Raw genomic sequence first — 13,732 nt, 5'->3', positions numbered from 1 at the left:
GTTCACTGTCACCACTAGGATGCTGTCCCTTTTTTGTTTGTTTTTTGAAACAGGGTTTCTCTGTGTAGCCCCAGCTATTCTAGAATTCCATTATAGATCAGGCTGGACTTGAACTCAGACAGAGATCCTCCTGCCTCTGCCTTCTGAGTTGCTGGGATTAAGGTGAGCACCACCCCTGCCTGACTTGGGGGAGGATGTGGGTAAGACACTCTCTTTTAAAGACTGCTGCAGCGCCCTGGAAAATTCCCGCACTTAAAATGTGCGGTCTGTAATCCTGTACTTCACAGCATCTCTCGACCATAGAACTCAGACACTATCTGCACATCACAGGCAACTGGCCCAGGATGCTTAGCCTTGACAGCAGCTTTGCTGCGGACAAAGAGACACTGTCTTGAGCACACCTGTTACCTGTTCATGACTCATAGGCCCTTCTGAGGGAAGCTGTGTTTTCATTCTGAGCTTCAATCAGAAGGAGATTCTGTGAAAAGATTTGACTTTTCTTAGCAGAGTTTAAAACCTTGTGGCTTTATTTTGCATTTAAGATAAATACTGGAACTTTGGTGGTTTAAGTCCCTGTATAATTGGTTGGGCATGGTGATCTGTGCCTTTAATCCCAGCACCCTGGAGACAGAGACAAGTGGATCTGAGGTCCATGGTAGCAGGCTACATAGTGAGTTCTGGTATAGAGCTGTGTAGATAGACCTTGTCTCAAACAACAAACAAACAAACAAACAAACAAACAAACAAGAAGACCCTGAAGCAATTACTTGTATTGTTCTGTTAGTAAGTAAAACTTGTGGGAATTGGATATCAGGGTAAAAACCTGATTGGCCAGAGAAGCAACCAGTGACCTCCCCGCCCCCTCTCTCTCCTTGGTCCAAAAAAAGGCCTGTGAATCATTCTAAGCCCCTCCCTACTACTTTCTGTGTCTTTCTTTATGTCCTGGGTCCTCTAAAACCTCTAAGGCTAATTCTGGTCAACTAGTAGCTAACACTGCCCTCTGATTCAAGGTAAGCTTTATTGGTAGTCTCTGGAGTGTCAGAGTGTAAACAAAATACCCCACAACAAGACTGTAATTTGACTGATTCTCACTTGCCCATCTCTGTGCTCCAGTTTTGTTGATACCCAGTCCTCTAAGCACACCTGCCCTGGTCTGTGTTCAGAAGCACCTCTGCAGTAGCCTTGATTACCTCTGATGCTTCCTCCTGTGGACTGCTTTCACTCAGAACCCTATTACGTTCTGTGTGGTTTTAAAAAAGAAATGGCCCACATAGGCTCATATATTTGAATGCTTGATCATCAGGGAGTGGCACTATGTGAGAAGGATTAGGAGGTGTGGCCTTGTTGCAGGGAGTGTGTCACTGGAGGTGGGCATTGCAATTTCAAAATCCACACCAGGTCAAGCATGTCTCCACACCACCCCTCTTGAAAACATCTTTAAAATTCACTTTTATTTATTGTGGTTTGGAGAGTCATTATCAATACCAGGAGTTCACTGTTGCTTAAGTAGGAGACTGATCTTGATTCCTATAGAAAGGAAGGGACACCGTCCGTCTTAACAGTGGGGAGGGGTGCATCTCACACATGGGTTCATTAGATTCAGCAGCAGAAAGCACTGATCGTTAGATTTTCTTTCTTTTGGTGAACTGAGGGAGACTGGAGAATAGATTCAAGAAGACAGAGACAACGAGTATGAACTAGTTTTGGAGCGCAGACAGGCGGACATGCTGAGGACTTTAATAGGGTTTCTGGCCAATGAGTATCCATTAAGGGTCATGGTCTGTGGCACTGTTCTGCACACTGAAACGTTTCTTCCAGCAGTACCTAGCCTTGCAGGTGTGCGTAGGTGACTGCTTTAACATAGGCTAACATCTTCTAGGCAAATGCAACAGAGGTAGAGGGCAAAGGAGAAAGGGGGGCCAATAAGGTCGCTTTTTAAAGATTTGTTTGTTTATTCTATGTGTGAGTGCTCCATACGCTTGTGCACCTTTAGGCCAGAAGAGGGCATCAGTTCTCACTGTAGATGGTTGTGAGCCACCATGTGGTTGCTGGGAATTGATCTCGAGATTCTGGAGAGCCCTCCCTGCCCCCCCCCCCGGTGTTCTTAACTGCTGGGCCATCTCTCCAGTCCCATTTTTTGTTTGTTTGTTTGTTTATTTGAGACAAAGTTTCTCTGTGTAACAGTCCTGGCTATCATGGAACTCCCTTCGTAGACCAGGCTGGCCTCAAACTCACAGATATCTGCCTGCCCCTGTCTCCTGGGTGCTGGGATTAAAAGCGTGCACCATCACACCCAGCTTGCTTTTGTTTTTTTGAAAATTAAAAATTCCTTTGCTGGTCTGTGGCACCTAAGCTGGGTAGGTAGGGAAGGGGCACGGTGGCACACTGGACCGTGACTGAAGACGTGCTAGAGCAGAGTGGGGCACTGGTGCTGGGAGGTCTCGAGGTGGTGGTGACAGTTCAGCCTGGAGGGGCACAGTTACTGAAGGTGTGGAATCTAGTGGATGCCCTGAGCTGGGTGGAATATGGGGGTGGGGGCGTGTCAGTGGGTTGTCATCTGCTTTCCAGTTGAAGTCACTTGATGAAGCAGAAGGCAGAGAGCCCCTTCCCCCCCCCCTCCGTGAATGGGGCCTCATCCCGGCAGCTGGGAGTGGGGTGCCGTGAATGTCTGACACCAGGACATTTCCAGTTGAAGGAAAAAGTCGGGAAAGCTGTTCCGTGAAGCGAGCTGAATGAATGAGTGGACAGATGGAAAGATGAGTTCATGGAAATGGTCGTGTTAGTTTTCATTGATTAAAGTCACTGTGACTCCACTGCTCTGCTCACTCCGCCCTGTAAAGCTCCGTCTTTTTTGAGGAGAGAGGCTGGCAAATTACAGCTGCCAAGCAGATCTGGGCCCCAGTCTGTTTCCCAAGGCCTGCTGTGCGGGCTAGAGAAACCACACCACTGACTCACACATTGTCGGTGGCCGCTGTCGTGTTACAGTAACAGACAGCCCCATACAACATAAACTATATTATCTGGCCTTTCATTGGAAAATTTTCCTGGCTCCTGATTTGGAACGCTGGCTCTCAGGATTCAGCAGGTTTTGGAACCACCGGATGGCTGTAAAAACACAGATTATGGGACTCAACCCAGAGTTTCTGATTCAGTGAGCCTTGGTTGGGGCCCAGGAATGTGCATTTCTGACAAGTTCCCTGCTGATGCTCTGCTTCTGGCGTGGAACCACACGAGAAACCGCTGCTCTCCGGGTCCCTTCTCCCCCTAACCCTTGCTGAACCAGTGTCCCAGCCTGTATCAGTGCCGGCCAGTGGACAGGATTTCTGGGCTTTCGTCCTCACTTTTAAGTTGCCTGCTGCTGATGACTGGGTGGAGCCTGCTCATTGCCATTGCTTTAGACAATCTGCCTTCCTGGCCCTGCACTCCCTGTAAGCTTTCCTTCATCCTTGCCTCCCTGCTTTCTTGGAGCTTAAATGGAACTCTTAGGCAAGGCGGCAGTATTGTAATAAGGCCGCTTGTTGGTTCCCGGCTGCTCAGCCCCAGAATAATCACACAGAAACTGTATTATTTAAATCACTGCTTAGCCCATTAGTTCTAGCTTCTTATTGGCTAACTCTTACATCTTAGTTTAACCCATCTCCATTAATCTGTTCATCACCACGAGGTCGTGGCCTACCAGCAAAGTTTCAGCGCCTGTCTCCAGCTATGGCTCCATGGCTTCTCTCTGACTCTGCCTTCTTTCTCCCAGCATTCAGTTTAAGTTTTTCCCGCCTACCTAAGTTCTGCCCTATCAACAGGCCAAGACAGTTTCTTTATTCACCAATGGTATTCATAGCAGTAGAGGTCACATGACCTCAGGGGGACCTAGAGTCTAGCCACTGGTTTGTTTGGAAGAAGAAAGGCCCTCCCATCCCGTGTTTATGCTCTGACATGCTGGAGCAGTGTAGCAAGAGCTTTGTCTTGATGGGTTGAGTTGGACAGGAAGCAGAGGATCCAGCTGGCTTAGGGTATGACCCCAGATGGGAGCAGCATCGGCTTCTCTGCAGGAAAACTAGAGTCTGTCCACTTCCTGTCCTTCAGCAGAACGGCCTCCAATGGCTGTTCCTACTGTAGTTTCTATAAGAATGCAGGTGCCGTACCCTGCTAAGGTGCTTGTTCTCTTTGAGCTTGTCCCTCAATGCTGTGGTTCTGCAGTCACCATGGGTCCGGCATCTTCAGTGGGAGTTCACGGGTGGTCAGTACCTGACTCTCCTGTCGCATCCTGACCTCTCCTGTCTGTTACACTCTCCTCACCAGTCCATCAGACATCCTTGCTGTCCCAGAGATGCTCCCACTGGCTAGGGAGACTTCTCATTTTGCCTCCTAACTTCCTGTCCTGCCTGTTGTCTTCCTTCCTTTTTCTTCCTCTCCCCCTTGCTTTCCACATTGGCTTCCTGTCTGCCAAGATAGACCCCCTTACCTTTAGTATAGCGTGGCCTTTTTCTAGCTTCATCATGGTGGGCACTGCCGCTTGGACCAGCTACATGTCTGACGACCGAGAGTGGTCAGAAGTCTGGGCTGTGCTTTGTGTGCCTGTTTGTGCATGTCCTCCAGTGTGGGAGACTGGAGTCTTCATCAGCTGCTCTCCACCTGCTCCTTTGCAGCAGGGGCTCAGTGGATCTGGCCAGTGGGACCCAGGGCAGTCCTGTGTCTTTCTCTCCCACAAGGATCACAAGCATGGCCACCACACTCACTTTGTGTGTGCTGAGAATCTACACACCACCAACAGAGCCACCTCTCCAACCCCGTTTTTGTTATTTCTTTTTCTCTTCTTTCTTTTCTTTTTTAAAGTCACAATTGGGTGCTGGGGTATGTATGATAGGCATGAGCTATCATACTGTTCTTTGGACTTTTAATCTGGGGTGTCAAGGGACGGAGGAGGAGGAGATAGCCTTTGCCTTCAGTTTTCTGAAGCTGGCAAGGGTCTAGAGAAGCTAGAAGCTGGGGTTCACTGTGAGGAGAAAGCAGTTGGCCAGAATAGGTCAGACTCAACAGAAGACCTCTGAAGACATGGATCTCACAAAATATCTCAGGCAGACAAGACAGCCCTGCCTGTTGTCTCTGCAGCCTGGATAGGAAGCACAGGGCTAGGCAGAGACCTACTGTGGCGCTGAGGAGAGGGGGCAATTTGAGGGACATATTCAAGGGACACATGGAAAGAGCCGAGAAGCGAAGAGGGGAGCTTATAGTAGCTGGTGTGGCGGTACACACCTGTATTCCCGTCATGAGCTCAAAGGCAGCCTGGGTTAAAAAAAAAAAAAAAAAAAAAAAAAAGCAGGCTACCTTGTCTTTTAAAAAAAAAAGACAAAACAAAAATCTTTTTTAAACCCTAAGGCATGACAAACAGGAAGGGGAAAGGACAGATTTCGAAGAGAGTTAGGGATTGAGTTCCTGAGAGAGAGAAGCCTGGAGAGTCACAGGGTGAATTACCTCAGGAGTCTGTCTGAGAGATTGTGTCATGTTGGGAAAGTTCTGAGTACTTGAACCTTGTCCCTCTGATGAGACTGAAAAGCCAGCCTCAGACTATCTCCCAGAAAAAGAACCTTGGCTCTGTGAGCGAGAACTCCAGCAGTATCACGTCCCTGGCCATGCTGAACCCACAGGAAGCCTCAGAAGTTTTATCAAAAGAAGGTCCCACAAGAATGTCACTGCGGCCACAGCTCTGTGGTTTGGTGGGACTAGAGAATTCCCTAGAGAAAGGGCTCTGAGGGGAACTGGAGAGGCAGGAGGCGGCTGCTGTGAGGACAGCACATGCCTTTCCCAGGACTTCTGCTGGAAGGGTGGGTTCTGGGGGCTCCTGGACCTCACAGGTGACCATTGTCCGAGTGGAGTTCACAGAAGCCCCAAGGCTGGCACCAGCTACTGTAGTATCTTACAGACTCCAGAGAAAGGTTTGTTTTCTAAGCTATAGCAGTTGACTTGCTGAATCCTAAGGGCCTGCCATGTTTGTGAGGTCAAGGCTCTGATCTCCCTGTTGGCATCAGTGAAGATTTAGTTTTAAACCTATATATATTCAGGGGCAAAAGGTTAGGGACTGAAACCCAAACAGGAAAGCCATTGTGAAGGATGGTCACTTTCTGCCTTTGCTTCCTCTGGTACGTGCTCCCTGTTTATTAAACTTGGAGGGGAAGAAGGAACAGCGAGTGTGCCAGGGCTCCACGACGTTGGCAGCAGGAGCTGCTGCACACCGACTGTTCTAGACTCTAGGACCCAGTCTGCCCGCTGGACATTCCTCCTCAGATGAGCGACGCTGATTCAGGCCCGGAGGAGCTGGGTTTGAGAAGTCATTAGGTCATGGGGGTGGAGCCCTCTGAATGGGATTAGCGTCCTTACAAGAGACCAAGGACCTCACTTGCACACTGCTGGGAGGAACTATTGTCTGTGACCAGACAGTGCCAACCAGATCCTTCATCAGCCTTGGTCTTCGCCCCAGCCTGCAGAACACTGGTGGTTAAAAGCTGCCCAGGCCATGCTGTTGGGATTTATCAGCCCACAGACAAAGTAGCTTTGCCTTTTCCTCTAAGGTGGGAAGCTATGGAAGAGAAGGCTTTGTGGAAGGAAGACCCCAGTCACCGGGTAGAGGTCAGGAGCAGAAGAAAGATATTTCAGAGACACTTCAGGAAGGTTCCCGATACTTCTGAGGCAGGGCTCACAGGTGTGGTGGACAGTGCCTGCGTTTGCAGTGTCAGAGCCAGTTCAGGACTGGAGCTGACCTGACCTCTCAGGAATAAACTACAGTCAGGAAGTGGTTACCTAAGTCTTGCTTCCTTCGTTTTCTTTATCCTCTCCTATGGTTTCATTTGTATTTTTGGTTGAGTTTCTCACAGTTGTTATTGAGAGATGTATGATCCCAGCATTTAAATGTTTAGAGGCATTTCCCGGTTGATGTGGCCGGAGGTGTGACACATCAGGAGGGTCCTCTCGGTTGAGAGGCGGCTTTGGTATGGACACACATCTTCTCAGGTGCTGTGTAGATTTCTTAGCTACCTAAGAAGTCACCACAGACTCATAGATTTAGGAGAACAAAGCAACAATTTGTTTTCCCATTTCTTGGTGGCTGAGTCCAGAATTAAGGCCTCAAAAAGTGCTTGCTTTGCTTTTCCAGCTTGTAGGCAAATCATTCAAGTCTCTACTTAGAGCACACATGACGTTCTGCCTCTGTGTGGGACCTGTCTGCACATCACCTTCTTTCAAGGACATTAGCTGGATTTAGACTCCATAATGGGATTGAATCTGGAGACTTCAGGGTGTGTGTTCATGGGAGACAGGGCTGCAGAATACCTTTTGTGAGAGTTCACCTCCCAGCAGGTGCCATGGTCTAGGTTGGTTGTCATTGGGCTTAGTTGTACTTGAGGCTGAGACAGGAACTATTGAGTTAGTGGTTGGCTGTTTTCAGAATTGCCCATTAAATTTATTTAAACTGAAGATTGAAGGGCTGGGTTTGATGGTGTGTACCTATAATATCAGCACTTGGGAGACAGGCAGGAAGATTACTACAAGTTTAGAGCAAACCTAGGCTATCTACTGATAGCCCAGGTTACACAGGGAGATCCTGCTTCTAAAAATAAAAACTAGGTTGGTTGTGGTATACGCCTTTGATCCCAGCACTTGGGAGGCAGAGGCAGGTGGATCTCTGTGAGTTCAAGGCCAGCCTGGTCTACAGAGCGAGTTCCCGGACAGCCAGAGAAACCCTGTCTCAAAAAGGAAGTTAAAAAAAAGAAGAAGAAAAAACAAAAACCAACCAGACAAGATTTAAAGAGAGAAAAGCTTATTTACATTATCTTTTAAAAAGATTGAAGGAAAAAATGCTATGAGATAAAACGTTTTAATGCTGAGGGTTATGACTGCATTTGTTCAGAAGCCTGGGAAAAACAAGGGTGTTCTAAGTTTATGGTTTTGCCATCTGTGACTTCGGTTTGTCGGAGCAAAGGCAACAGACCGAGGTCCCTAAGTGCTAGCTGTGGCAGGGAGAGTTCTGCTTTCTCCACCAGCCTGGTCTGTACTTCCTGTGAGGCTCGTCCAAGGCGTCCAGGTGGTGTGTGTGGCACTGTGACTAGCTCTACGTGGGCACATTCTTCAGCCGTGAGCCAGCAGTTATCAGTGTGTGCCTCTCACACTCAAAAGTGAACTCTAAGGGTTGTTTATCAAGGGAAGTCCAATCCCCACTCTATCAGTGATGGGTTGTATCAGGGTTAGCAGTGTACTTAAGCAAAATTCCTTAGCAACAGTACACATTTGGGGCCGCTGAACTGTCATAGTCCTGATTGCTTTTATGGTGCTCCTGGTGTTGTAAGGAAGTGGGTGCAAGTTGGCAGATGGGAGATGAGTCAGGGGACTGGGGTTTGACTGGAAGGTCAGGCTGGAGGCAGGCTCACACAAGAACTGGTGCAGATTTGTGTTACTTCGGCAGAGCATTGGAATGTGTTGCTCCATAACTAACTGGCCATTTGGGAGTAGTTTAAGGCAGAGACCTGCAGACTGTACATCAGAGGTTTGATGCAAATGACCACCTTGTAGATATGCTTCTTCCTTGTCTTTACCTTCAGTTTCCAAGCAAGCGAGGGCCTGTCGAGCAGGCCGTGATGTCCCTGGAAGCACGGTCATGTGTGGCCCACCTGCTGTCTGCCTTAGACTTTCCCTGGGTCATGTAGGCACTCTGGGTGAAGGCAGTAATAGCACTAAACCCCAGTGGGGCTCCCTCAGTCATACGTACCTGGGAGGGGTGGTTCTGAGTGTCCTCCAATGGGCACTGTCATGTCTACTAAGTGGAAACACGGCCACAACTCTGTTCCCAGGACAGGAGACTGTGGCAACGCCACCATACTTTTGGAATGAGCACAGAGCAAATAATGTACACACGTCATTTCCTTTGACTAATCTTTGTGGTCCTGGTCTGTTTTCTGAAAGTAGTTATGTTTCTTTGTTGAAGTTGAGATTTTTAATTTAGGACCCAGATGGGACAAGAGGTGAGCTTCCATAAGACTGCTTTACTAAACGGTGTGTCATTGCTCTGGATCGTGGCGGCATCAGATTCATTAGAAAAGCAGATTGCTCCCTGACTCATCTGCCTGCCTGAGCTGTGCAGTCGACTGCTGCTCTGGGCTTGCCTCACAGTGCGTGCATGCTGTCTGCCCTACACACCAGGGGCTATGGATGCCTGGCTCAGGCCATGGAAAACCCTTAGAAGAGACAGCCCATTGTGGGGCAGGAGCTTTGTCCTGGAATTTTCTGGCCTTCATCTAGTGTATCCTCATGTACTTCATTCTGGGGGAAGGGCGCTATGGCCTGCTCCCTACAGGGCATTTGTGCTTCCTGTACCAGGCTAGGTCTTCCTGCTGCCTGTGGGGAGTACTGTGGCAGCTGAACTTCCCTGCCTTTTATCTGGCAGCATGCTGCTGGCATCACTGTCCAGGGAGGACATCATAACCTGTGGCTGTAATACCTACTCCTGCTCACTTTGGTCCTAACCCTTCTTTCTCATATTACAGCAGAAAAAGTCCTACCTGGAGCGGAGTGTTAAGGAAGCCGAGGACAACATCCGAGAGATGCTGATGGCAAGGAGGGCACAGTAGGAGCTGCTGGCAGTGTCCTCTCCTCCTGACCCCTGCTAGCCTGTCAAGGCAGGGGCTCTGCAGGGTTCGGCCCCATGGTCTCTCCAACACCTTGAGCCCCCTTCAGGCCCCACCCTGCCCAGGACACTGTTCTCCAGGCGGCAAGCCAGGAGCTCTCAACAGAGGAAGTCTGGAGGGCAGATGGAGACGGCTGCCCAAGCCTGTCAATAGGCATGTGGGTTAGACCAATAAAAAGCTGCATCTTGCTCTGTGACATCTGGTTTCTCCAGCTGAGGGAGAGAGTAAGTGTCTTCCTCAGCTCTTACCCCTTTTCTCTTCCCTTTCTGGTCCTTAAAGGCCTCTGTGTAGGGCATAGGAGGAAGAAGGGAGTTGATAGGTGAACAGAGCCACAGCTAGCCTCAAGATTTCTTCCTTGTTTTCTCCCCAAATTCCCAAACCAAGTTCAATAGCAAGTAGCATCTCCAAGGCTCTGTCTTGTCTGGCCATGGTGGGCCAGTGGTCCTGCTTTCTAGCACCCCCAAGGGGGCAGTGGTGTTGGGGAGATGGCTTACACATTCTCGGGACAGCTCATTCATTTTGTTCAGCTTTCAGGAATTTTATTGTGTGTCAGTTAAACACAACTATTACTGAAAACTAGGTGTAGACTTAAGTATTTAGAACAAAACAGTAAACATTTACAATTCATCCCTTCCTATTGCTCTGCACTTGGCCACTGCAGGGATTCAAGATCAGTTGCTGAGTCCAGGCAGGGTGTTACTGTTTGGTAGTGGGCTTTGTGCCTCAATAAATTAGGGGTATTGATGTGGTGTATGGTATAAAATTGTGGGTTGTTTCTCTGAGATAGGATCTCAGCTAGCCCAGGCTAGCTCATACTCACTGTTTAGCCAAAGTAACTTTCACTGGAAGCACATCTCCCACCCCCCCTCCACTGCTGCTCTGGGCTGCCCTTGGTGCTCTGCAGCCAAGGAAACTCTTGACTTGTTTTTTGACAGCTTAGCGACACCCTGTGGCCAAATGTGAGGTGAACATGTTGGTTAACTAGTTTAGGAGGGGAGGGAACAGGAAGGCCCCGTGATTGTGGAGAGCAGCCCTGGGCAGTCAGTCACCCAGAAGTCCCTTTCCCAGGGCCTGGGCAAAAGTGAGTCTGAACTGTGTTGGTGAATACGCCTGCCTAAGCCATCCTTGAGGAGGTAGCTAGAATAGAAGAAAAATTCTTCTTTATGGTTTGGACAGTGGTCACAGCTGACATGCCCACATCTTAGAAGCTCTGGTGGATGGAATACAACAGAGACCAGGTTTTGGACAGGTTTATTGAAACATACAGGGTGTGAGCAGAGATCTAGTTTGATATGTCACATATTGCCATTACCTTGAGTATATAATTTAAACATTATAAATATATATTTCATAACTAAGCCTTTGGCCAAAAAGTAACATTATTTAGCACATTTGTTAAGGATCAGTAAGAAATGACTTCTGAACATTAAAAAGATCAAGTCACTGAATTAAATAGCAGTAACCCTTACTAATCTAAAACTCCATAGGATTCAAGGTAGCGGTGTCCGCGCAGAGCTATTACGTATTACAGCAATCAGAAGAGATGGGAGCAGGCACAGCTATCAGAGGTGCACAGACGGCCCAGCAGGAGAGCTGGGCTCCTCAGGTGAGCATGTCCCAGAGGCAGCAGCAACAGAGAGCTGTCCAGCAGGCTGTAAGGCAGGTGGATGGGCCCAGGTCATCTCTTCTTTGGTCTTCCACCACATACACTGGAGAGAGAGTGGAGAGGAGAGTGAGAATGGTCTGGTGTAAACCTCCAGGACCAGAGCAGGGTGTCAGCGGAGGGGCTCTGCAGCCTGCTTCTGCCCGCTACTTCCTTTCCCCTGTCACTCAAGCGGACAGCATTCTTCCTCCTAGGAATGAACACCAGGACACTACAGAGTGACCCTGAAGCAGTCAGCAAAGAAGACAGGAAGTGCTGTCCTCTGCTCTACGAAGGTTGTGGGGAGGGGCACTCCTTCAGATTTAGCTAAGCCCAGTAGAATTCAAATCTGTGCCTTAAAGAAATTGGGAGTTCCAAAACAAACAAGCAAGCAAACAAACAAAAACTTGAGAGCTGCTCAAAAAAAAAAAAAAAAAAAAGCAAGCAGGGAAAGCAGCCAGGTCAAGTGGGGCAGATGGCCAGAGGCTTTCAGAATGGAGTTGGAAATCTAAGTCTACAGTAGGCACACCTTGGTTTCTCTTCCCCGAGGGCCTATTCTAAACACTGGGTAGCAGCTGAAAGCTACTTTAACCTTAGAACACTCATCAAATCCATAAGCAGTAAGAACTTCAAACTTGCAAAGGAATATGGATTTTATGAATCAGACCAGTTCTCCTGCAGCTGGCCTTCAGCTCTAGTCTTGTGTTTTCTGTCTGTTTTTGTATCTTGGCCATTGGAGCTGGTATAGGAGAGTACCCTAGCTTGCTAGGGATCTGGCACAGGTTAAATGCTAGACCACTTGGCCCCACAGTCTCCAGATACATCCATTGGGTAGTTGCTCACAATGCCATCCAACCCTCTGCCTCTCTGAGGGGCAGACATGAGCACCAGGCACAGGGCCTTCCCTCCTGTGGAACCAGTGGGCCTTGAGCTTGCTCAGCCAAGTCGACACAATACCAAATCCTGCTTCCTCCACTGCTGCCTTCTCCACACCAGCCAAGGTCATTCCTGCCAGGTCTCATTTCACTAATTCCTAGAAACCTGGTAACCTAAAGATTTCCAGCCCATTCCTCAGACTGCTGACGGATGTCAAAAGATGCCCAAGGCACCCTTTTGCAGAGAACAGAACCTTTCAAAGCCCTTCTGACTGCCCTTCCCTCACACTGAGGCTAGGAGGACTGGGATGGGGACAGGGTGGGGTCTACAGGTCCCACCTCTTTCTTGCTTTCAAGTTAACTAAAGCAGCAGTGGCCCAGGAGTAAGTCTAAAGGAAGTCCTTCCAGATCCTTGTAGCACGACTGTGGGCCTAGAAACAGTAAATCTTCCAACAGTACCTTCTAGACATCCGCCTGCTCATGGGGTTCCATTGCATTTCCAGAGGGTGTCCCCTGTACTGAGTAGCAAGGCCTGGTCTCTGTCTCAGGATTTCTATCCACCCAGGGGCCTCGCAGCTCTGTTCCATGTTGCCACTGTCCCTGTCACCTCTGTGAGGGAATCTGCCTGAGAATTTTACATCTTCCCAGTATCGAATCAGTCATGTATTCTCTGCTCGGCGGGCACTTACTGAAGCTGAGCTGGGAGTACCAGGCAGTCAGACAGAGATGGCTCCAGCCCGGATGGACTGTCCTGGCAATTGCCTTCTATAGCCAAAGCAGAGTGTGTACTGCTGCTGAGAGCCTTTGTAAGTAGTGTTAGCCCTGTGAGGTTCTTTCTCCCACACCCCCTCTCAGCCTTTCTTTTCTAAAGAAGGAAAAGGGGAGTTGGGAGTCCAAAGCAGTGGGTAGGCTGCACCTGGCCCGGAAAGGTGCTGGCATTGCAGAGCTTGCTGGGTTTGAGATCATCCTTGGAGGTCAAGTGCTGCCCCCCGGTGGCCAGACTTGAGACAAAGGCTAGTTCTAGGTTCTGTGTACATTCACATCAACCAAAATACTAACCTTGTTCATTCACTAGGGACAGAGATCATCCTGTTCGGCCATTAGTAGGGGCCTCTACTGGTCTCAGGCAGGAAGGGTCTAATGATCAGGCTGGGGTGACATCGGGTCTAGGCTCCTTTATTGCTTTGCTTCTTGTTGAAACCATCCCTCTCCCTTGAACCAGCTGTCAGTATTCTCAGCCCCAGCCTGGTGTGGGGTCTGCAGAGGGACAGATACCTACAACTTTGCAATCTGGGTGTAAATGCAAGAGTTGGTGCTGAGGTAGACCTAAGGGCCCAGTGAAGGCCAGAGGCCTGGTGCAGAGCAAGCGGGGAAGGGCGGTCACCCACGTCTTGTTTTTGTGCTACAAGGAAGGTCAGTGTCTACTCACCAATCCCTGGGGTCTTTCTCCAGAGCCACCCGACACCTCATACCGGAAGTCCCTTGGTCCCTGGATAGTCTACAACCTCACAGGTGTCACTTACGAGGGCAGACAATGGACAAGTGGG

General features: G+C 49.1%; 1 protein-coding gene across 1 annotated transcript in view; it reads left to right on the top strand.

Moving 5' to 3' along the window:
- Pfdn1 (prefoldin subunit 1) overlaps positions 1-9,864 on the top strand; it is a 47,812-nt gene extending 37,948 nt beyond the window's left edge. The window contains exon 4 of the mRNA XM_038330880.1: positions 9,528-9,864. Within this exon, the coding sequence (XP_038186808.1) occupies positions 9,528-9,611 (84 nt within the window). The 3' untranslated portion in view covers positions 9,612-9,864. The remainder of the gene's footprint in view (positions 1-9,527) is intronic.
- Positions 9,865-13,732: the final 3,868 nt, after the last annotated feature.

Source organism: Arvicola amphibius, chromosome 5 (assembly GCF_903992535.2).
Source record: "Arvicola amphibius chromosome 5, mArvAmp1.2, whole genome shotgun sequence".
NCBI lineage: Eukaryota > Metazoa > Chordata > Mammalia > Rodentia > Cricetidae > Arvicola > Arvicola amphibius.
The sequence above is the reverse complement of the archived record's forward strand: the minus strand, read 5'-3'. Positions and strand labels throughout refer to the sequence as shown.